The sequence below is a fragment of the Homalodisca vitripennis genome, chromosome 2 (assembly GCF_021130785.1).
Source record: "Homalodisca vitripennis isolate AUS2020 chromosome 2, UT_GWSS_2.1, whole genome shotgun sequence".
Taxonomy (NCBI): domain Eukaryota; kingdom Metazoa; phylum Arthropoda; class Insecta; order Hemiptera; family Cicadellidae; genus Homalodisca; species Homalodisca vitripennis.
Genome location: NC_060208.1, coordinates 22,172,003 through 22,197,855, shown reverse-complemented (window position 1 = coordinate 22,197,855; position 25,853 = coordinate 22,172,003). Strand labels below are relative to the sequence as shown.

General features: G+C 33.8%; 1 protein-coding gene across 4 annotated transcripts in view; it reads right to left on the bottom strand.

Annotated features, from left to right (window-relative positions):
* Positions 1-1,969: 1,969 nt before the first annotated feature.
* Positions 1,970-25,853, bottom strand: part of LOC124353671 (serine/threonine-protein kinase MAK) — a 50,244-nt gene continuing 26,360 nt past the window's right edge. For 2 of the 4 annotated variants that reach the window (XM_046803623.1, XM_046803622.1), the window contains exons 4-11: positions 17,955-18,076; positions 15,878-16,087; positions 9,907-10,081; positions 9,024-9,199; positions 7,398-7,550; positions 5,010-5,144; positions 2,871-2,999; positions 2,381-2,791 (exon numbers count right to left, since the gene is read on the bottom strand). In XM_046803623.1, coding sequence (XP_046659579.1) covers positions 2,656-2,791; positions 2,871-2,999; positions 5,010-5,144; positions 7,398-7,550; positions 9,024-9,199; positions 9,907-10,081; positions 15,878-16,087; positions 17,955-18,076 — 1,236 coding nt within the window. In that variant the 3' untranslated portion in view covers positions 2,381-2,655. Of the gene's footprint in view, positions 2,060-2,377; positions 2,792-2,870; positions 3,000-5,009; positions 5,145-7,397; positions 7,551-9,023; positions 9,200-9,906; positions 10,082-15,877; positions 16,088-17,954; positions 18,077-25,853 lie in introns of those variants that run through there. The other 2 variants (XM_046803625.1, XM_046803624.1) reach the window with 2 other exon arrangements.

Here is a 25,853-nt window from a genome sequence, read left to right as displayed (position 1 = left end):
GGAAATGTTTTTCCAAAACCTTATTTGTTTAATATGTCACAGCCTTACGAATTGCATCTTTCTACTGAACTAAAAAAAGTAATAAAACTTCAATATAAATCCAATAATCTGAAAGCTGATATATTTATGTTTAGTTTAATATTGCATTACAAACCAAAAATTACAAAATTTTTGGTTCCAATTGAGAACCAATTGGCTTGTTGAGAACCAATTGTATTGACGGTTACATTGACTTTAGCCACATAAGAAAATATTAAACCTCACTCCCATTCACATCCTTTTTTTAGGTTGTAGAATTGTGTGAGATTTATCATTTTTTTAATATGATTAACACATACACCGAATGTGTTTTGTGTTGTTATTGTTATTAGTTAAAAACCCCTTTTTACTTTATCATTTAAAAGTTCATAAAGTATACTCTGTATAAGTACACAAATATGTGTATGTACACTAATGATGTCTTTAAATGTGTACATCTCCCATACCTGTATGAATGAAAAGGCTCAAGATGTTTGAAGCTTAGTTGATGTCAAAACTTGTAAAAACTTTATTTACAATAGTTTTATTTAATAATTTTGTAAATCACTTTGTTTTACACATAAAAACATAGGCAACAGAAAATTAAATAATTATTTCTTCCCAGTTCAACTTGAAATATATCAGAAGTCTTGTTATTTAGTTAATAAGTAAAAATTATAAAAAAATATGCCTGTTCCGTAAAATGTAGCTATCTGACTTAGTTATAGAAGAACGTATGATAGTCAGCCATCCAGAAATGGGAAAGTTCCTTTTTGGGTATATCCAAATTTAATGAGTGATATAGAGAAAGAGATATCCCAGAATAGTTGCAGTGAAAGAATTGAGTTTGATACAAGGTGTTATTAGTATAAAATTTCCCCACACCAAATCACTGTTTTATTCACAATCTAAATGCTATTCTGAATTTTATCACATGCATGAGGAAGATAAACCAGGGCCTTGTTGATAAATTTGCTATCAAAATACTCGACATTACTGCATGTACAATCAACCTGTTATGTACAATATCAAAATAGTTTGAATACCATTTGCTATTTAAACCTGTCTCTTTATTTTCTTTTTTATTTATTTGTACGCACCAGTAATACAGTGATGAAACTTGAAAATAATTAGTGTTATTATATACGAGCAAAACACTAAGTAAAAATTATGTATACTTCAAACAATAATTTATTATAACCTGTTAGATTCATAATTTTCCAATTCTCTTAATAACTAATTTTCCTTCTAAGATGAACATTTTCAAATGGATGCGTGCAATAAAACATCAATTATGCCTGGTAATTTAAAACTTTACAAATCAGATAATCACATTTGTTTAAAAACACGCAGATGACACTTAAAGTGTATTTGTAAAATATAATACATTTGGGATAATACTACATTACAGTGTAAATTTAATTTATTTTGTCATTTTTGTTTAAAATCAATTATTGACGATGAAATATTAGTCTTCATACATAATTGATAATTTATTGGTGCCTTACACATAAAATTAGCAGACAAGTCGCTAAATTAACTTGTGTTGAAGTCATGTCACTTTGGCTACCAATAAATAAAAAAGAATTAACTGGGAAACGTAAACAAATTTTTAAAAAACTAAAGGAACCTTTTCCAATTAAATAAGGATGCATAAAGTGAAGTCTAGAAAAAGAAACAGTAAAAAAAATGGACTGGAGGTGATTCTTTTCACTTCCCTTTCTCTCAACCCATTGTGTCTTTTGTTAATTAATAGTCCTAACCACCACCCCCCTTGCAACACTCCTGATGAAAATAAAAGAATTGTATGGCTCACATACAACGGTCCCATAAGACCTCCAAGATACTGAAACATTCCTAGACTACTAAGGGGATACAAAAATACATTTGTTCAGATACACCTTGTATAATACGTAGATCAAATCACTCGAGGGAATGGGGAGCAAAATAATACCAATAACAGTTTTATATTTCACAAATAGCAATTATAAATAATGCGTTTATTTACATCGGTTGATTGTAGAGGAGTCACTTCAGGTACCTGAAACATAAAATGGTAATTTTAGATTCATATACAATATTTTATTTTTATTAAGTTTCTATTTAAAATACAGACTATAATCCAACTATCTATTGAACTCTCATTTCTTAGGCAGTTTATTTAGCTCCCAACCAAATGTTTACAGTCCACATAAATTATTAGTACATCTTACATATTTAATATTTAAATATCATAAAGTACCAAATTAATAATGACAGGAAAACTTAAATTCTGAAAAAAAAGTTAGAGACACACGTATCTATCATGCAATGAATCTCGATACTCTGCTGGAGATTTTCACAGTTGCTGCTTCTTGAGGAAGTTAGCTTGTTGATTCGAAGTTAACTCGGGTGTTGCAAACACTGAAATAGAGAAACTAAAGGAGAAAACAAGGTGTTGAAACTTCAGCATCGGAAGGGTGCAGAGGTATACCCACCCAAACAGAAATCTGTGGAATCAGTGCAAATTCCACAGCAAAGCCATGAGCGATTTCCCTATGGAAACCAGCTAAAAGGTGACATTTCCAAGCAGTAATTCTAACACTAGATCTACAAAGAGACAGAGATTTTATAGGCCTGGGGGCACACCCCTGCACGCTACGCATGCCTCCCCTTACTCACGGATAGGGTGCGTTTGCGGAACGATCCAGCACGGTTTGTGACGACATCACCCGGCGCCCTTGGGACCTTACTGGTGACGGCCCGCAGCGGAGAACGGTGCTTCACTTTCTTTCTGACAATCCACAAACCAATGTCAACAACTGAAGGGAAGGCAAATACTGTAAGAGGTATCAAAAAAGATGTTTACTTACTTAGCGGCCCAGTCTGTGCGTCCGTAGACTCTCGCGCGGCCTGTAGTAGGATTGTTGCCACCTGCATACAACTTGTTATGCGCGAATATGTCTTGACGCGTTGCCAGTGGCTTTTTTTGATATTGCTCACTGAAAGCAGAGGTTGAACACTCTTAGTTAATTATGGTAAAATAAATGGTTTTTAAAAAGCCTGTAAGGTGACTAAACACACGTACTACTAAATGAATCTATCTTGTATTTATAAACTCTACATATACAAGGGTGTCCACAAATGATTAGTACAGCTTCGTTTAGTAATAATACAAATGCATGTAAAAGTTAGGTTTATTTCGTTGTATTTATATAAATTTGAAAATATATTTATATTTTCCATCTAACTACCTAGAATATCTCTACAGGCCCTCCATTAGTGGCTAGGAGAACATAAAGATAATGGTCAAGTTCTATTCATGTGTTGTACGAATTTTTGTGGTGAAATCTGCAGAAAGGCCGGCCGTAAATTCTCTTTCTGGACTCATCTACTACGCGTACTTGTATTCTGTAAATAATGTCCTTTATGAAGCCTCACAAGGTGTGATATCAAGACAACAAAGTAGCCATTGTACTGGCCCACCTCTTACAATCCAACATTGTAGGAAATGCTCACCTAAACATTGATGGCCATCAAATGACCAGTGTGGAGATGAACTTTCAAGCTGAAAAATCAACTTGGGAACGTCCTAAAGTTGTGGAATGGCGAAAGGTTCTAACATGTCTTGGTAAATTATTGGTGGAGTTATCAACAAAGTAAAGAAGAAATTGCTCTGTTGCCATGTATTACAAAGATACTGTCAAATACTACAATATCATTCAAAAGGCTTCAATTCCCTGTTCTATTAGCATTTGCGACGACCATTAACAAATATCAAGGCCAAATTAGTCCATTTGCGGCTTAGATTTAGAAAATCCATGTTTCTCTCATGGCCAACTATTTGTTGCATTTTCACGTGTTAGTAATGTAAACCATCTAATTCATTTGTATTAACAAAAGAGATTAACTAAAAATATTGTACACCAAATAGTGCTTACTCAAATTTTAATTAATAGTTATAATTTAGAACAACATAACTGTTTTGAGTAAGAATCAACCTTTATATACTTGGGCCGATGGCCGAGCGGTCTAAGTCGTTGGACTTTGGGTCTGAGTTAGAGATACCGCAGGTTAAATCCTGTCTGTGACCGTTGCACTTTTATCAGTACAATCAACCTTGTACTGTATCGACTCTCCCCCTTATTCTGTTTGATAAGATCCTCGCACAGGCCAGTGGCCCATGAGGACGGACAGAATAAGGCTTAAAAGGGGATCGGTCTCTCCTTTTTTATACAAAAAAAAAAATTGATACATTTGTACATAATATTAATCGTATAATAACCAAGCAACAGTGAAGTGTGGCTGGGTCAGCAACCGGCTCAAGAAATGTGTTCTGGGGATAAATAATACAGGTATAGCTATTTAAGTTACAGGTCAGATTATAGAGTTAAGAACAATGTCTGTAGTTAACCTGGATACTATAATGTCCTTAGGCCTCTGCTGAACCAATGAAAACTGCTGGATACTGCATATATTTAAGAAAACAGGATGGTTTAGTCGACACATGTCCAAGCCATCTAACACTTGACATAAAAGCAAAACTTTTTGTACTGTCTTTTGTGTTACTCAGAATACTAAAATATTCTTACATTTAATGAAATCAATCTTCAAAATTTTTTGGAAAGAGGTCAGTCACAAATTGTGCAACTATCGTTGAACTAAAGATGGTTGGTTTTTCCATGAATGAATAAATTTAAACTACAGAAGACATATTAAAACGGGTTTGGTCTCTAGTTTCTATTGTTCAAGAATTACTGCTTTGCTGGCGTTTTATAAAGATTGTATTTGGTTCTACTATAAAATGGCCAGGGGATATAGTTGAAAAGACGGGGTACTGCACAGAATAAATGGTCCAAAATAGTCGAATATTATGACTTACAAGTACGTGCAATCTCAAAAAGTGAAATCAGGTCTTCTACACCTAAAAACAAAAATTGACTAAAAAATGTAATTTTCAGTGGACATATCTGAATCTGGCCAATTCTACCAGAAAGAGGCAGTGGACTTACTTATTGACAAAAGTAATTGGATGTCCGGCGACGTACCGAGCCACCGAGAGGTAATGTTGCTTGGCTGAGAGCTTCTTTGACCTCGGCGTCGTGCCTTGGTACCAGCCTCGGTTCTCCTTGACTTCCTTGTCACCACTGAGGAAGCATACAGCAACCGAGAACAGATATTGAGGTCAACGATGGAGAGTAAATCATCTTAGGAAGACTGTAAACTAAAGTAATACAGTATCTTAATTGACTTGAATGTAGACTTTTGGAGAAAACTCATACACCCATCTTACAAATTAGTATTTCCACAACCCACTAAAACCTCACTAAAAGTAATAAAACATGGAAAGAAATTCTTGAGCAAATGTCTTCTGTGTACTATGATTGTGGCCCATTGTATGCCACAGTAAAACTTTGAAGTAAGCTGTTAGGCAGCAGGGGCGCACCAACAGGGGGGACAAACGGGACAATTCCCCCAACCCCTAAGAGCATTTAATTTCAAAATGATCGGTCCTCTTATAGTCTATTTTTGACTGAAAATTTATTTTGGAACTTTGAAATCAGTCATAATTAAATGTATAAGTTTACAACTATTTTAATTTGCAAAATACACATCACTGAACATATAATGATTCAATTTTATTTAAAACCGTAAATATTTTAGTTTTACCGTCACGCAGCGACTAAGAAAGTGAGGTTAGTTCTCACTATTTCTCGTGGCTGCTATCTGTACCTAGTACTTTCAGTAACCAAATACAAAATGTACAAGTACTGATTTAGAATCATACGTTACAGAGAGTCCTAAAATTGTACAGGTATATGTTATGTTCCAGTTACTGGTACTGCTAAACGAGTCCGAGTACTTTTTACCAGGAACAGCTATAAACATATAAAGTATCTGTAATACAAAAGTACCTATAACAGGGTATTTTCGGTTTGCGTTAACTTGTAACTCTCTGGACAGATGAGTATCCGGTAAAAATTATTTGTTACAGTATAGTCTTAACGTGATCAGTTGTCACGGTAGTGAGTGAGTTGTCAAGCTCTGAGCAGTTTGGTACTGTGTTAGTTTGTTGTCTTCCATTGGTACCACGAGGCAACACTGCCCTGGGAAGTCTGGCGATTTGCACATTAAAACAAGCCGGTTATGGTAAATTTACAAAACCTGCTAAATTTTTAATCTGTGATAAAAATTATATGTTTTAAATAGTTCTTCACAAAATTACATGTGGATTTTGTGGATCACTCGGTCAAGAATAAAAGTTAAAGTGGTAATTTAATAACAACTTTATTTTCATGCTATTCTAAAATTTCATACTTAATTAAAGTGCACTTGTATCTATCTTGTATAACATTTAGTTAATCGGAACACAAGTTACCGAGTTATGAATTTTCAAAGTTGCAGCTTGGTTGAAAACCGTCATTTGTTTGTTATTATCAATATAAAAACTGAAAGTTATTGTTAGTAAACAGTTTTATATGTAGAAACCCAGAAATAAACTGGTTCAATTTTAACATAACTCCAGTTATTGTAGATCTATTAGTTAGATTACAGTCATCATTCAAAATCAGATATCTAGAGTTTTTTTATTCAAGAATAGAAAAGATTTACTTTTGGTCTTGATTTGTGATTTTCACCTAACTATTTTGTTCAATATTTGGTTAATGTTATAATTAAGTTTTGTTTTAGTTCAACATACTTCATATACATTGTTTTTGTTGCAGAAGATTGTTATTATCCTTGTATAAGCTTCTTGGTGATTGGTGGTAGAGTGGTTTTACTGTAAACTTTACATACTCTGATCTGAACTTTGGCCTTTTGTTATTAGTAGAGAAGTACTATAAAATAACGGTTTTTGGATCTAACATTTCATAGATTTCCTTGGAGAGGGCTCCTGCACTCTCTACTGATGTGGAGGGTTTTCCATACCCCCAACTCACTGTTGTTCCGGACACCATCCAAAGAAGATTTCTGGGTGCGCCAATGTAAGGCAGAGCCTATGTTTGAGTCAATTGAAGATGACCCTTGAGAAAGTGAATGATTGGTGTTGGACGATCATAGAATCAAGTTGTGGCAGATTGCTGAGATGGTAAGCATTAATGGTAATGGTGGTAAAGAAACGTGGGAAACATTCTTCATTTTCATTTGTATATGAATGAAATCAGTATGCGATGGATGATCAAAATGCTGATGCCGATTTACAAAAGCCACATTGAAGCTTCACAAGACTTTTTAGACCTGTGAAAAGATGAAGGATGTTTCCATATTGTGAACACGGATGAAATGTGAATCAGACAATGAAAAACAAAACTGTCATGCTTGTCTGAGAACTTTTCTACACGGTCTCAACTCAAACTTCTTCTCTTTATTCCCTAATTCTATTTCCACATTGTACTCACCTGAGAAGATCAACAAAGTCCTTCTCGTTGAGTGTGACATGGGCCGGCAACTTGACAGTGCTGCGCCCTGACGGCTGCCGGATGTACTGCGCTCTCAGTCGATCCTCTGGCAGCATCCCACTTAGTTTGCCTCCCACTTGGAAGTACGCTTGTCTGACAAACCATACAGCATTGATTGGGAGGGGAAATTATAGGATTCAGTAGAGACACACAAAATCTTACCAACCATCCAACAAAATAACTTTATAATACGTGTTATTACGTACAGGATAAAATATCATGATATTTTTTAATTTGTTAATTCTGCAATTTTCTCATTTCCGTAATGGTAACCCATAGGACCAATGTAAAAATTTTGAAATTTTATTATTACCTTTAATTTTGGCCTTTTTAATCAAAACAGTTTGTTCTTGGACTAAGAGGACCCTATGTACCAAGTTTAAAGTCTCCAGGACCATTCTATCAAGATCTATCACACACACGGATAGGCAAAGACTGATTTAAAAAAGGCACTATCAAGTCCTTCCTTAATATAATGCATATTTTAAGATTTCACAGAATGGGCAGATGAATAAGTACAATTTAAATTTAACCCAAGTTGGCGCAATGTATACTGTTCAAATACTTTTGAGTCATGATTTCACCAATGCTTCACGTTTATCACTACTGAAGGCAATAATAGCTGAAGTTCTTAGAATTATCCACAAAGAAATGAAATAAAATTTGAGATTTATAAAACTCAAAAATATCTTGAAATGTGCATCTCTACTCATTGTAGATACGAGTACATACGTTAGTTTGTACTGACTAATATTATTTTGGTCATATATAATTAATAGGTTCATTCAAGTACTGCAGTACATAAAAATAATGTAAATGTAATCTAATTATTTTATTATTGACTGCTGCATAGTCTTTTTGTGATTTAAATGAAATATTTTTTAATCTACTATACAACTATAATGATTAGTTCATGAACAGTATATCAAGTTCTCATCATGTAAGTTCTAACATGTTCTAGCATATTTACTTTAACAAAACAATTGTGTTTGAATATTATTTAATAGTTTTACAACTTCTAAATTTAAATTTACTGTTATATCTTTACTTTACTGGTTTCATTATGTACAATATCATTATTATCAATATACTGTTTATCAATAACAGACAGAAAAAAATATTAGAACCACAAATTAACAACACTTGCTGAGTGGAGGAAACACACCTAAACAAAAATAGCCCTGCATTAGAACGAGATACCTTTCTTAAAAAAGTATTGGTTTCATGCTGTTCGAGCTCAATGTAAATTTCAATTAGCTGAAAGGAGTTTGGTATATTAAGTTTAAAAAATTGTATGTTCCTAGAGGAAACTATTTTTAAATTTAAAATTAGAAATGTCCGGAACTCCAAATTTTTACAAAACCAAGTTTATCAAAATCGGTAGATTAATAAGAGAGATAATTCATTTTTTAAAAGCTAAGTATGCATTTGTATGTTGCCTCAATTCTTCAGTTAAAAGTTTTGTGAGGATCTAATCACTCCTAATTTATCATTTATTGCAATCGAAAACCCTCAAAATCCTTTCACTTCTTCTTACTACCTCAATTTTGCTCTGAACTCCAGTACCTCAGTGAATGCTGTGCAGTTGGTCGCTTGGCAGGGTTCCAATGCAGCAGAGCCTCCAGCAGAACGATGGCATCACGGCTTGCGTGAGGGATCAGAGAACCCAGCGGCGTACGCCGGAAGTGTGGGAACTTGAAGTTCATATTAGCTGCCAACTGGTGACCCTCATACCACTCCCTCTGCCCAACAAATAGGACAATAGACTAGCCACCAAAATTGTAGCCAACACTTCATTCATGGGACTTATGGAATTCAATTTTTCTTGAAATCCAGCACAATTTGTTTTCCATTAATACATGTTTGTGTTTGAAATAATGCATATAATAATATAATAACTGACTAACAATGTTGTAGTAGGCCTTCTAGAGATTGATCTAGAAATTTAGAACGTGTAAATAATTGGCATCATACCAACAATAGTATTTGTGTGATGAATGATTAAAAAAACTAAAACAGAAAACTGTATGAGCAGATTGTTCTTCAATGGTAACAAAGGCCAATACAAACCATTCTGATAACGCAGAACTAGAAAATTTCATGTATAATTCTGAGGCATGGCTAATCTAGACTGGCCACAGGTTAATTTTGAGTTACAGTCTGCCATTTGTTAACAGACATTATAGCCTTGAAACATCAAACATCCTGGAAGCAGCGTCAAAGCCAAACAAAAGAGAATGTTTCACAAAACAGTAAACATTTTGTTGTTTTTTCTTTTGTAAAATGAAATAGTACATTGACTCTCTTATCTTTATCATTAAACAAGTAAATTGCTTATTATCATCTGCAATCTATTTTATTACTGTATTCCTGGTTTGGCTAGATTTCGATTTATCCGGTTCACTTCCGATCCCAACTAATCCGGATAATCAAGATTGTAATGTATTACCTTGTCAGGAGTGCCGAGAACTGAGCAGATCTTGAATATCTGGTCTATCTCACTGTTTCCAGGAAACAAAGGCCTGAATGTGTAGAGCTCTGCCATGATACAACCCACCGCCCATAGGTCTATGGGGCTGGAGTAGACAGTAGAATGGAGCAACACTTCCGGGGCTCTGTACCACCTGAACAGATTGCTACTCAATAGACATAGTTTCATAGGGAACGATAAGATTTTTAACTATCAAATTTGGAAATATTGAACTACCGAGGTATACCGTTGGGAAGGTGGACTTCTTCCTCCCACAATTCTTGTCGGGCAACGGTTATTTTGGATCGTACCTGCACAGGATGGGGAAACGGGAGTTGCCCACTTTCGTTTTTGGAGATTCACCTCGAGATGATGTGGGACATACCTTCTTAAGCAAACTCAACACTTAGAGACTTGCTCAAATCTTTTAGTCTTAGCTGGTCTGTGAACTCGCCAACTCGTGTGACAGCGACATCGAGCACTGCCATTGATAATGTCATAACAAAACGTACTCAATAGTTCTGTGTCAGTGCTGAACACTGCTATAATCCACCATTACGCACAGGAGGTGGTGATCCGTGGATGTTCAGTGAGCCAAGAATCCCACAACATTATTTTAAGGAGAAATTTCCAATCCACATAATATAAATCTTTTAAATAAATGTCTGGCAGATGAAAATTGGATTTTTTTTAGATTCTTTTACTTCTGCAGACACAATATTCGACTCTTTCAACAGTTTGTTTCATGTTCCACTTAAATGTTTGCTGTCCCCTTAGGAAAATAAAAAACAAAAGGTAAAGTTCAGAAGAATTCTTGATAACACCTGGAATTCTGATTTCTAGAAATAAATTAAAATTCTATAATGAAATATTCAGGAACACTAATGATTATAGATTCAAATCCTTCTATAGAAATTACAAAAGAATTTATAAAAAAGTAATAACTGCTTGCAAAATCATACGAAATAAACAATAAAACTAAAACAGTCATCTAACTTTTCTAAGACAGCTTGGAACATTATAAAAAACTCAACAAATAAAGCATCTTCAAAATCCATTCAGCTTGATGCTGATGGGATAAAATTAACCGATCCAAATGCAATAGCTTTTGGAATTTAATAAAATTTTTTCTCCTCAGTGGCTGGTTCTCTTTGATGCTGACCGTGAATTGGAACTGGATACAGTCACCACACATACCCCTGCTTCATCTATGGTTCTGGCCCCTGTGTGTGAGGACGAAGTGGGAACGTATTGTAAGAAGTTTTCAGCTAAAACTTCCAATGACATAAAATGGCATATCAATAAAACATTATAAAACAATGTTGAAGGAAAACAGGAAATTTTTCCGGACATTTTGCCATCGTTAAGTGAAACAAGAAAACAGTAACACTACGTTTCCGAGTATCTGCAATCTGATCTCTTCTTCAGGTAAAGAACTAACCTAATACATAATTTACAAACTAGGTTAAAATAAACAAATCTTACTAAAGCGTTGTGGCACGCCTGAGTCCAGGAATCACAACCTACATGTTGTATGTCAACTTCACTAACACTAAAGACATGCACTTAATAAAAAAACAACTATACAAAACACCAATCATTAAACTAAACTACGGAATACAGGTCACAATATGTCTTCACTCGTCTACTAACCATTTACGACCATTACGGAGTCGTAAATGGTTAGTAAAGACGAGTGAAGACATATTGTGACCTGTATTCCGTAGTTTAGTTTAATGATTGGTGTTTTGTATAGTTTTTTTTTTATTAAGTGCATGTCTTTAGTGTTAGTGAAGTTTGACATATACAACATGTAGGTTGTGATTCCTGACTCAGGCGTGCCACAACGCTTTAGTAAGATTTGTTTATTTTAACCTAGTTTTGTAATTATGTATTAGGTTAGTTTCTTTACCTGAAGAAGAGATCAGATTGCAGAATCTCTCGAAACGTAGTGTTACTGTTTTCTTGTTTCACTTAACGATGGCAAATGTCCGGAAAAATCCTGTTTTCCTTCACAATCCTTCCATCGTCAAAAATAACCTTCAAACAAAAAACAATGTTATCAGCACATATTAAGCCCATTGACAAAAAAATCATAAATGTTTCTTTCGAAACTGGCACATTCCCATGGCCGCACTCCAATTGGCAAAAGTCGTACCTGTTTTCAAAAAAGGCGATCCAAAGTTAGCGGATAACTATCGACCAATTTCAATTTTTACCTGTTTTTTAGCAAAATTTTTTTGAAAAACTGTTCCTGGACCGACTTCTTAATTTTCTTGACAAACACAAAATTTTGTCTGATCTACAATTTGGTTTCAGACCAGGAAGATCAACTTTTGGAGCAATCACACAACTTGTAGACTTTATTGTGGAAGGCTTTGAGACACACACCAAAGAACGCTCAGTGTCTTTCTTGATCTCTCAAAAGCGTTTGATACTGTTAATCATGGTATATTGCTAACACAAGCTGGAAGGCTGTGGTGTACGAGGGACAGCACACCAGTGGCTCCACTCATACTTGAGCAGTAGAAGTCAATGTGTTCAGGTCCAGAATGCAGTATCAAGTACTATTAGAATATACCAAGGAGTCCCACAGGGATCAATCTTGGGTCCTGTCCTTTTCTTGATTTATGTGAATAATATCCATGCGTCAGCCTTATATGGGAAAATCATTCAATACGCAGATGACACGACTCTCTGTTTCCGGGCTGATTCTCTCTAACTACATTGGAGATTCAAACCTTCATTGATCTTAACTCCTGCATTCAAAATTTTCTGGTAAATAATCTCCTCAAAACTAATCATGAAAAGACAAATTACATCAACTTCTGTTTACGTGGGTTGAATACTATGAAACCCCAACAGTAATGATGGATAACATTGTTTCTGGAAGAAACTGATTCTGCTAAATTTCTAGGAATACACCTAGATAAAGGGTTAACCTGGAAAGTTCACATTGAAAGTGTATGTGCTAAATTGGCAACTGGAATTTTTGTCCTTCGCAATTTATCAAAGTTTTTGTACGTCTGATGTCTTAATGATGGCTTACTATGGATTAATATTTCCATACCTGTCGTACAGAATTTCTCTGTGGGGCAATTGTGCCATATCAAACTTGGAAAGAGTATTCAGACTGCAGAAAAAAGCTGTTCGAATCATCGCAAAATTGAACAACAGAGAGTCATGTCGAAGTGCCTTCAGGGAGCTCAACTTGCTAACTCTAACCCAGCTTGTATATTTTAGAGACTTCATTTTACTGTCGATTTCAGTGTATATTGACGCAGGGCAGTGATATACACAAATACGAGACAAGAGCTTCGGGGGCGCTTTCGAGCCCGACAGCATAGAACAGCAGCATTTGAAACGCCTTCCCTTATCGCAAGCTGGGATCAAATTCATTAACAATCTCCCTGAAACACTAAATTTAGAAACAAATCCAAAAAAAATTTAAAACCCAATTTAAAACACTACCTGGTGTCTTGTGCTTTTTACTCAGTTGGCGAGTTTATGGAGCACACTTGGGATTGATATTCGCGGCAGTGTTGCAATCCTGGGGGTTGATCCTCCACGAATTATGAATTTTGTATGTGTATGAATGTGTGCCTAGCGTGCAACTGTATGGAACAGTCGAGTGAATGGATTTAGTTTTTAAGATAAATACCGTAAAAAAAATTGGTATTATTGACTATTGCAATACAATGTAATGTATATATTGTCAACGCAATAAAATATATTCTATTCTATTCTTTAAAGTGCAGATGATGGACAGAAGAAAGGCGGGAGCTAATGTTACAGCTTGGATGATCTTCAACCGCAGACTATCATTGGAGTTATGCTCTGAGGAGGAATATAGTTGCCAAATACGTGGAAACATCTTAAGGGTGAAAAAGATGACCCTAGATCGTGAGCAACTAATGTAGGAAAAAAGGAAACCAGATAAAAGCTTGAATAGGCTCAAACAAAAGGCCTAACTTGAAGTATAGGGAACACCGTTTCCAGGTTGGTCTAAGAAAAGAAGGGAGTATTTTTTGAGTGGTTATGCCTTCAGGAAAACACTTGATGGAGAGCCCCTTATTTGTTTGCTTGGTTACGGTAATATAATTATAAAATTATAGTTTATATAGGGTTGTGAGAAAAGCATAAGAGCCATTGTGGTACAGATTATGCAAAATATCTACTTTTATTTCTCTAATTACTACATGTTTTCATCAATAGTGCATGAGTGATCTAAATTTAAATCAGTGTATGAAGTTTGTGTATACTAGAATATTATAATTTAATATTTTCACTACAAGAAAAATATTAAAAAATACTGAATATAATGTGATTAAAGTTAATTTGTAGAAATTCACATAATACAGTCAATCACAACTCGTACTAAACCCATAAACTCTATGGATAAATAGGGTAAAATCCTCACGTGATAGTGTAATTACATGCATGTAGGATCTAATTACACCCCAAAATTCAAATTACATTTCAAATTAATTTGGTGGTCATTTCCAGAAGCGTTTACTTCAAATTTCATCAGATAATGGTTTGGATGGAGCTTATTTATTTTTAAAGCAAAGTATAAAATTTTTATTGAACAGTAACCACTACATTAAAATACATAATATATATTGGATTTTATATTTTGTGTTTAGTCACACACTGGAGATAGTTGTTTTAAAATACTAAATTACCTACAACCTTCTATTTTTTTTATAAAACGGGAAAAATAAATGTTAGTAATTAAACTAAACCTCAAAAAGTCTAATTAAAGTTTAGTTCTATATACTTTTTATTTTATTTCATCCTATAAGTTGTTTAATAAATTGGCCTACAAATATTGTTGCAACAAACAATCCATACAAGCAGTGGAATTATGCACGTAAAAACAACAAGAGATAGACTGTGGTATATTTAGAAGCGTAAAGACAAGACAGACAACCAGGTGTGCAGAGGTACACGGCAGAAGTTGCAGTATAAGTCACGAGTCTCTCGCCAAACTGACAGTTATATCACCTTCCCTGACACTTCTATCCGCCCCGGTTGTCCTGGGGCAGTATTGAATAGCCTCTCTCACGCGTAGTCTAAGCATTCACCGTAAACATTTCCCAAGGTGAAAGCAAACGTTTCAGAAAACCCGGAATCATTTATGTAGCAATGGATACCAACTTCAAAAATTTATTGGAATGAGAACTGTTCCAAATGAATCACCAGTAGTCTTATTGCAAATAATACTGACAAAGGATACTGTCATATGGCCAATTTCAAATTACATAGCCTCTTTTTAGAAGTAAAAATTACTGCTAAAACTGCATTTAGAAGAAATATAAACACTGGAAAGTGTAAGTGTAAATTACATGGTTTGACGTCATTCATTTTTAAAAATTTGAAAGTTGAAGAAAAGGGCTCGAACAAAAACAAATCAAACATTTTTGTAAATATTAAAAGTTTAAAATTTATTAAATTACACAGGGTGTGCCATAACTCTCTGGACCAAGGTATACCACATTATTGCTCAGGTCAAGACAAACATATTTCACCACATGAACATGGGTCTCCCCCATGCAGAGCTTAGTTTCCCATCTGTCTGTCTGTATGTGTTTTTCATGGCAAAATTAATATCTTAAAAACTAATAATTTAAATCTTACCAAATTCGGGCCAAAAGTTTATGGTAACAAGGCCAGTTACTACAACAATTATTGTGGTATTATCTTTAATACTTTCAAAATACATTAAACATTGTTACTTTCAAAATGCATTAAAACATTGTATTTAAATATCTTAAAAACCAGCAATTTTTTAAAGATAGTGGCTCTGTTTGACACTAAAAGATATTGTTTATACATTTATGGTTAGGTGTTAGAGAGGACTTAATAGTCCTAACCTCACCAATTGAGTATGTTTTCTTTGTGTTCAATAGATACATTTTTAATTTCATTTCAATTATACTAAATATACCTAGTTGACACGTAGTCAGTATAGGGAGGGTTGGAGCGGATCTCGCGGGCAAGCCCAAAGTCTGCGATCTTGACCAGTTCGGGTCCGCAGCACAGGACGTTCTCCGGCTTCATGTCTCTGTGGAAGAACCCGTGCCGGTGCATGAACGCCAGTCCCTGTAGCACCTGGTACAGCATGTTTCGGATGACCGGCTCCGGGAACAGTTTGTCCCTATGACAGGAGAAGAAAATATTCAAGAAAAATCAGCTTTTATTACCATCACCTTGAACACCTCTTTATTATGTTTTTTCTTGCCTCAAATTTATTACTCTCCTTGTCCATAGCAAAAATCAATACGTAATTATACAAATAACAGCAATTACCACCAACATAACAATGTACATAAAATAATTTAACGATTGCGAGTAGAAAATCCATACAACAATAACTTTGAAAGAATAGATAAATAAAAATGTAAGTGCCGTCTTTTGAACTATATAGACTACAATATTAGAGCGATATTTTGCACGAGTTTTATTAAAGTAGTTCAATTCCTGACTTATTTCAATAAATTTTCTCTTCAAGAAGAAGAAGAGGATAACACTTTAAGAATACTCCTTCAGTAAAGTCAAATCATGAAAATTCACAAATGGGACATTCATGTTTAAGTTATTCATGGATGAAACGACAGTGCCTCATGCTATTGAGTCATCACTGAAGTGAAGGCAAACATCTCTACCATTCTTCCTCTGAAAGATTTATTGTATTATGTTTATACAACATGTAATAAATTTGGATTTGGACTCTATCTTATAAAGTAATGTACAGAAAATTAATTAATGAAATAGAAAATATAAATAAAATCCCTTCTCTTCAGGAAGGTTTTTCTAAGAAAAAGGAAAATTTCACTATGTATTATCTATTATTGTGTAACTAATATAATTACATGCAAGATTAATATACTATTGTAAAAATCCATATAATTATTATTTTTGAGTTGTATTATTTCATTTATTTGTGGCATTAATTCTATAGTTTTTACAGGGTCCTCAAAATTTGTGATGAAAACTTTTACGTTATGAGAAATAACTTTACAGAGTATAAAATGCATTTTTATGATTGTTTACTTTGAAAAATAAAACGTGGACACTTCAAACTGTACTCATAGAGAATTGATACAAATTATTAAACAAGCTGACTGGAATAAAAAAAAAAACCATTATTAATACAACATTAAATTATAACATGGATACTTCAACATTGAGAATCAAGATGTTGATAATTTAAAAATAAAAATCTCAAATGGAAAAAGAATCAAGGAAAGAAAATCAAGGCATTGCTTTGAATCGAATAATGTAAGCAAATGAGCATAACTAGTGATTTATTACACTTTTGCTATTTTCTGACAATGTAAGTTATGAAAACTAGTTTGAAGAACCTACATTATGGTCTAGGAACAAAGTGATGGTAGTTAGAGTAATGCCAGATTAAAACCTCTGGAGTCATGCAAGAATCTTGGTGTCATGACAAACCCTTGGTTTGGACACAGACAAAGAGTATAAAAAGACACTTCACTTTTAGTGGGATGGTGACATGGTTTTCAATCTAGTTTTGAAATTATGCCTTAACATCTATCAGTACAGCCAGCACAGAGTAGCTGAAATAAGTCTCTGGACAACACAAATATTTCTCTGTTTCAGGAAATTTAAAACTTAGGATGACAAAATATATTACGACAGGTGGAAGTCTCTCCTTCACCCTCACATTTAGGCTTGCAAAAACCTTTGAAACTAAGCATGCCCCACCCACTCTAACAACAATCATCCCTCACAGTAAACTACACCTTTCAATCAATTCTTTACATCAATACTTTGACATTTGTGGTTAGTATATATGAAGATGATGTAAATTACTAAGGGAGGATAAGGAGGGAGAAGGGTTAAGGGAGCTGCCTCCAGCCCTATATCCGAAATGGCAAATATCCGAACTCCTATCATAATTTGAAAGAAGAGAATGTCATACTCATGAGTCATCTCACTGGCATGGCCCAGCTTCTTCAGGGATTGAAACTGTTTAGAACAAATTCTGGGACACTCACCTATCCTTCATCAGTTGGTAGAGGTTCTCCTTCATATACTCAAAGACAAAGTAGAGGGTGTCATTCTCACGAATCACTTCCTTCAGTTTCACCACATTGGCATGGCTCAGCTTCTTCAGGGACTGGAAGAACACAAGAAACCTTGAATGGAATGAAAATACCCACCTCTTTATTGAGGTGAATATTTCACCTCACAGAGTTAACTGCTGAATTGGAAAATTAAAATAAACTAGCTTTTATAAATTAACCATCAACTATTTTGCCAATAATCCAATTCTTTGGGAATATATTAATTTGTTTTAAGTATTCATAGATTATAAAACTATTTAAATTAAAAGTTCATGCACACATTCAAATTCATTCTATTTCTTGATTATGTTCTTCAATTACCCACACAGCAACATATAGTGAAGACATGGCTGAAGGAAAATATGTTTTATTCAGTATAAGAATGTAAAGTCTGACATCATCAACTTAATTATTCATATTTGTTATTATTACTTGTGTATTGTTAATAACCCATAACATTCTATATCCAAGATTTTGAACTGCCACCTTCTAACAACCAAATTTAAATTATTTTGTTTTATATTACTATCAGTAACCAACCTTATGATACTGTACCAAATTTCAATGCTTTGTTTCAAACCATGGACAAATAGAAAAATATGTCTAAAACATATGGATGGACAAGCTGAAAACGTATCGTTTTCAGACATATAATTATTAAGTTATTTTCCTTATTTGATGCCCTAAACCAATTTTTTAAAGATATTTATTGCCCATAAAGAAACATCCTGTAGAATAAATAACGATAAAGACATCATACATACATCCTTCATAATTAAATATTGAATATTTCAGCTGAACTTAGCAAACTAACCCAAAAGTATAGGAAAGGTTAAGCAAGAGCCACAAATAAGTGACAGCTGTCTTTGGATCAATGCAGAACATCTCTATAGTCTATTGACGGAATAGGATAGCGTGCCACAGTGAACATATCTCCCATTGAACATTAAACTGTGTTGATCTATGGCGAGAGACCTGCCATTAGGTGGTCTATTGTGTACACACCCATCTTTACCATCCAATATTTATAGGTTATGTTTGCACTGTACAGTGGCGTAGCGAAGGGGGGGTCCAGGGGGTCCGGACCCCCCCCCCCGAAATTTTTAAGACAAATTAAAAAAATAAAGCATGGAGCAGGAGAAAAAAGGAGAGTTATCAATACTCTTGTCTCAAATAAAATAAATTGATTGATTCAATTGATTAAAGTGACCGTTGTTGTCCTTTCGTTTTAAATCATAGAGTATCAAACGATACTTTGGGGCTCGGCCTTTTCGGATAATGTAGTGTAATCACAGTATTTCTATAGGGCGTGGTCACGTGATGTCGCAAAGTAACCTGAACCGTAACACGGCGAACAGTTTAAATTAGCGACCACTTCGTTAAAATTACTGCTTAGAATTAAGTTACGACGTTGATTTTAGGTGTCATTAAACTGTAGACGTGTATATAATTATTGAAAAAAAATATAAAAAATCACTTTTGGTCGGAAAATACAGTTGAAAAAACTCTACTGATTAGAACTTCAACTAATTTGGGACTTCAGTGATTGATTGAGGTAAATGTGGTGTTTTCGATTTTCAAGAATCAAGAATCAAGAATCAAGAATTAAGAATTTTATTGTCGTTAAGCACATGGCAATAGACAAAGTCAAATAAAATACAGTTTCATCTAATACAATTTCTACAAAAAAAAAAAATATATATACATGTGCAAAATAAATAAACAGTTAATAAACATTATTTATATTTTACATAAGGTCTAGAAAATTATTATATATTTAAGCATCTTCCTAAAGAGTAAATATCTTGACTGTTTAATAAACATAGACATAAATATATATCTATATAAATAAAATAGATAACACATAGACATTAGAATTACAAAATAAATTAAAAAACAAGATGACATTTAAAAATACGGTTAAAATCTTAAAGTACTAATATCACAGGCCAAAAATCACTAACAGAGTAAAAGGCAATTTCTTTTCAACCATTTTGACAGAATAAATTTAAATCTGCTAAGGTTTACAGACCATGCTTCTTTTGGTAACTTATTAAATAATTTTTATTTTCATAAAACACATGGCTTTTTTTTATTTTTCTAGTTTTATAGAAATACAATCAGTAAGTAATTTTGTCTAGTATTATAGGTGTGAACTTCATTTCTAAAATTATAATTATTTAAGTTTTCCTTAACACTAACTAAGCTAAAATATATGTACATACATGGAAGATTCATTATCTGGAATTCTTTAAAATATGGAATACACATGATTCTCTACCTGAGATATTTGCCATTATCCTAATAGCTTTTTTTTGCCATTTGAACACTTTTAGTGATTGTGAGCTGTTGCCCCAAAGTGTTATTCCATATAATAAATGGGAATTAAAGAAGGCATAGTAAGCAGCAACTAACATTGGGAAACTAACACAATTTTTTAGTTTTCTTAATAAATAAGTAAACTCTAGATAGTTTTATACACAATTGATTTATTTGACATTCCCAGCTAAGCCTACTATCTAGATATAATCCTAATAGTTTTAACGGGTTTTTAGTACCTTCATTTATAAGTTTATTCAATGAGAAAAAACAATATTTTCGGTTTTACTACTGTTTACAAGTAGCCCGTTGACTTTGAACCATTCCTGAGCTGCTATCATTGAATTATTTTCTTCTAACAATAACCCATTCAAATCTTTACTTTGATTCAGAAGAGTGGTGTCATCGGCATATAGTACTGCTTTACATGGCACATTGAATGAAAAATCATTCACAGCAACTATAAATAGAAAAGGACCCAGAACAGATCCTTGCGGTACCCCAACTTGAATTGTTTTAAAATCAGATAGTTCCAAGCCTGTTACAACCATTTGTTTTCTATTACTTAAGTAAGAGGAAATTAACTGTAGTTCAGAATTCTCTAACTCCATAGCTATTGAATTTACTTACAATCAGTTTCATGAGAGATGGAGTCAAATGCTTTTGTGAGATCTATTAAAGTTGCAGACGACAAAAATTTATTTTCAAAATTCTCTAAAACGTTTTCTACTATTGCTTCTATGGCTTTTGGTTGTGTTTAAGTTTTGGAAGAAACCCAAATTGATCTTTACATAATAAATTATTATTGTAAAAATATAAACTTAGTTGGTCCTTTACACAACTTTCAAAAAACCTTACTAAATATAGGTACCAAAGAGATTGGCCGATAACTGGAAGGATGTGATTTCTCACCCTTTTTATAAATTGGAATGACTTTGGTCACTTTTAATGCTTCAGGAAAGACACCATATTCCAACATCATATTGAACAAAAAAGTTAATGGGTCTACAAGTACATCGATTATTTCTTTTAAAAGTTTGTTAGAGAACCCATAATAATCTTCACTTTGGGACGAACTTAACTTTGAGACACACACTTTAACACCTTAGTGTTATCAATGCTTTGCCACTTAAAACAACTGACCCCACCGTTACAACTTAAAATATAAATCATCAACAAACTCAATTGCTAAAACATTATTTGTTGGTGTAAGTGAAACAGAGCTTATAAAATAGTCATTAAAAATCATTAGTATTAACAGGTACTTCTTGACTAACTTTAGAACGGTTGGTCTCAAGCTTTATAATATTCCAAGCAGCTTTACATTTATTCTTAGAATTCTTTATATATTCGTCATTCGCAGATATTTTGCCTTCTAAAATTTTAGCCTTATATAATTTTTTTGCTTCATTATAACGTTTTTTTTATGCAGTTGTTCACTTTCTCCCCCTACCGATAACTTATATCTATCATATAAGGTAACAATAAAATCTCTAAATTTTTTTAACTCTGGTGTGAACCATGTGATTTTTGGCCTTTTAAATTTACTTTTTTTTATTTTTTTAGTTTTACAGCATTCTTCAAGAGAAGTTGTCAAAATAAATAAGAAGTAGTCAAAAGCTTGGTTAACATTGGTGCACTTCGTAAGTTGTGACCAGTTAAATTGTGACAGTTGTTCCTTAAACTTTAAGACTGAATTAGCAGAAAGCATTCTTTTTAACAAAAATGAAACTTTTTCACTATTGTTGTCAACTATGATCAAGTCAAAAAACACTGCAGATACACCAGCATGGTCAGACAAATTAGGATCTAACACTTGACATTGTACTATGTTTGACTCATTAAGGTTTGTTATTATATTATCCAAGCAGGCTTCTTGTCTAGTGTTTTGCTCATTTAAACAGTATAAATTCAAAGAGCGAAGTATGTTCAGAAAACAATTACATTCATTAGATTTATTGTTAATATTTATATTAAAGTCACCAGTTAAAATAAGTTTTTAAATTTGCAAATTTTTCATTTAAAAAATTCTACGATAAACTCTAAACTATGGAAAAATTGGTTGGTATCAGAATTTGGAGTACGGGTAAACAGTTACAACAATGACATTAATCTTTGACAAGATTATAGCAGCTGCCTCAAAGGAGTAATCAACACAAAACTTGTCAATATCTAACAATTTAAAGTCCAATACAATTCTTTACAAAAATTGAGCTTCCACCTCTTTTTAATGGTGGGTTTTCTACAAAAAATGCTGGCTAAGGTATAACCAGTTGGTATATACAGTGTTGATTCTTCTTTATCCAGCCAATGTTCATTAATTGTCAAAATATCAAAACAATATTTGTCTAACCATAATTCTAGAGCCTCTAATTTATTTCTAATAGATTGCACATTCAAATGGTATACACTTAAGTCCCTGGAGCAGTACTGGGGTAGGCCTACCGGTTTGTGGGTTGGTGTCTGGAGCGGAGAGTTTCCCGATGACATTGTACTGTCCTCGGTAGTTGGAGTGCTGATCTCCGTCGTCATCATGGCGTCAGCTACTGATTCCTCTGAGCCGGTCCTAAGAGTTGGTGAAACATTATAAGTCTCTTGCTCCTGTTTGCTGTCCAGGACTCTGGCTATCTGATGTGCTAGCCACATCTTCCCTCTTCTGTTGAGATGCATACCATGACGGGTGTGCAAGTGTCTTTCAGCTCTACTAACCTCCACCAAAACTCACGTCTCTGAATTTATTACACATTTCTTTAAGGGCACAGTTAGTCTTTTTCACCTCTTGATTAACACAGGACCATTCCACCAAGTCATACCTCCTTGGTATATCTACTACAACGATTTTGGAAACAGTACTTGTTATTTTATTTAGCGCCAACTCAATGTTTTTTATTGCATCTTGAGCATTATTTATTGCCACGTCATTGGGTCCCACAAAGAATCACTAGTCCATCCCTCTTCTCCCAATTTTTCCTCCTCGATGTTGTGGTTGTCCAAAACTTGACCTGTACGACCACCTGGTCGAACAAAACCCACAGCTTTCATATGTGTGTTGAGTTTGGTTTAGATTCCAAGCTAGGTCTCTTCCCATGACTATCGGCACAAATGAGGAGCTTCTTCTTCTCTCTTGAAGACGTTTGTACTGGCTGTTCCTTTGGCCCATTTTCTTCTTCTTCTTCCTCCACCGACAGCACCTCATATTGATTTTTGGAAATAAAATTTAAATCTTTATTCTGAAAAATGATATTTGTTGCATGTTTTTGTTTTCCTATTTTTTACAACTGTATATGGAAGTTCTTTATTTTTTTTCTGAGTCCAAACGATTATTTTTATTCATAATACTGCTGACTGAGTTGATACTATATGTTAATACTACTGATTGAGTTAGGACGACGATTTTTGTTATCATTAAAACTGTACAATGTACCTATATAATAATCGAGAAAAAAAAAATCACTTCCGGTCTGTAAACACTTTTGATTCAAGTTTTGACGATTTTGGATTTCACTGGTTGAGTTGTTGAGGTAAAATTGGTACTTATAATTATGTTAGGACATTGATTTTAGGTATTAATTCAACGCGACTAATACCTATATAATTATCGAAGAAAAATTGAAAAAAAATTCACTTCCGGTCGGATAATACACCGGAAAAACTCTAACTGATAAGAAGTTTCCGACTACTTTAGATTTCACTGACTGAGGTATTATTTCATTTTCCTTAGTATATTCCGATCGGAAGTGATTATTTTTGTTTTTTTTCTCGATAATTATATATTTATTAGTTGGCGTTCAATTAATACCTAAAATCAATGTCCTAACATAATTATAAAGTACCACTTTACCTCAACCACTCAACCAGTGAAATCCAAAATCGTCAAAACTTGAATCTGTAGAGAGCTTTTCTTCGGTATTTACCGACCGAAAGTGATATTTTTTTTCTCGATAATTATATAGGTAGTCGAGTACAGTTTAATGATAACAAAAATCGTCGTCCTAACTCAATCAAAAATACCACGTTTACCTCAATAACTGAAGTCTGAAGTAGTTGAAGTTCTAATCATTAGACTTTTTCAGGTGTATTTTATTTCAGACCGAAAGTGATTTTTTTTCCTGATAATTATATACTCCTCTACAATGTAATGATACAAAAAATCGTCATTATAACTCATTCATAAATACCTCAATCAGTGAAAATCCAAAGTAGCCCAACTTGTAATCAGTATAGTTTTTCCAGTGTATTTTTCGACCGTTAGTTTGATCTGTACCCGAGCAACGCTCGAAAATTGCCCTCCTTTTCTAAAGGGTTTTCGGCCGTCAGTGGCCCAATGTCCCCGAAGGGGTATTTCATTTTCTCCACAGAATATAGTTGTGTCAATTATACACTTGAGTGAAGCTCTGTTTTGTTCTTTTTTCTTTCTTATCCAGTGAATCCAACATCACTTTGGTGCCTTCTATTCGGCCAGAATTGAACTTCGTAAAGTTTCTGTAGCTATACAAGAAAATTTGTGGTACTAGAGTTGCTGTGAGAGTTGAATTTGCCTATTACATCTTTCCACTTTCTATAAGGCGTAGTTACTAAAGCTCCACATTTTTGGTATTTACCTTTTACCAGTGAACTCACTGGCAAATAACACATAAAAACGTCCCCCGGATCTCCCGGTTTCGGACCCAAATTTTCGGACCCCCCCCCCCGAACGAAAATTTCTGGCTACGCTACTGGCACTGTACTTTCTACTCCCCATGTTTAACCCTCTATAGGCTATTGACGGAATAGGATAGCGTGCCACAGTGAACATATCTTCTATTAAACAATACACTATGTTGATCTATGGCTAGAGACCTGCCATTAGGTGGTTTATTGTGTACACACACCCATCTTTACCATCCAATATTTATAGGTTATGTTTGTACTGTACTCTCCCACTCATCATGTTCAACTATTCAAATTGTGTGTTGGTTCACTATATACTTGTAGACATTTATATTATTTTATATTTAATAGCATTTACCAATAGTAAAATGGGTTTCAATACAACATTCAATAAACAATGCATTATTTCATACATCAGTAGTGGCGTGCATATTGTCCATTAAATAATGAGGACTGTTTAATAATATTTTGTTCAATTCAATCATTTTTGTTCAGTTATTTGGGGCTGAAGAAATTTTCTTCAAAAAAGAAAGACCTCAGGACTTATAAAAGTTATTGGATTGTTTTATTTAAAAATTAACCCAAAGAAGTATGATTTACTTTCACTGGTAAATAAACACAAATTTTCCAATATTTATTTTATTATTGCAAGGCCTTTTGGAATCAATGCTTCCGTCATCAGGCATCATCATTTGTGAATTGCCTGATGAAGGAATCATCGATTCTGAAAGGCCTTGCAATAATAAAATAAATATTGGAAAATTTATATTTATTTACCAGTGATAGTAAATTACACGTTTTTCCAATGCTCCAAGATTCTTCATGTAAAGAAATATGTCCAATCAGAAAAGAGCACCTACA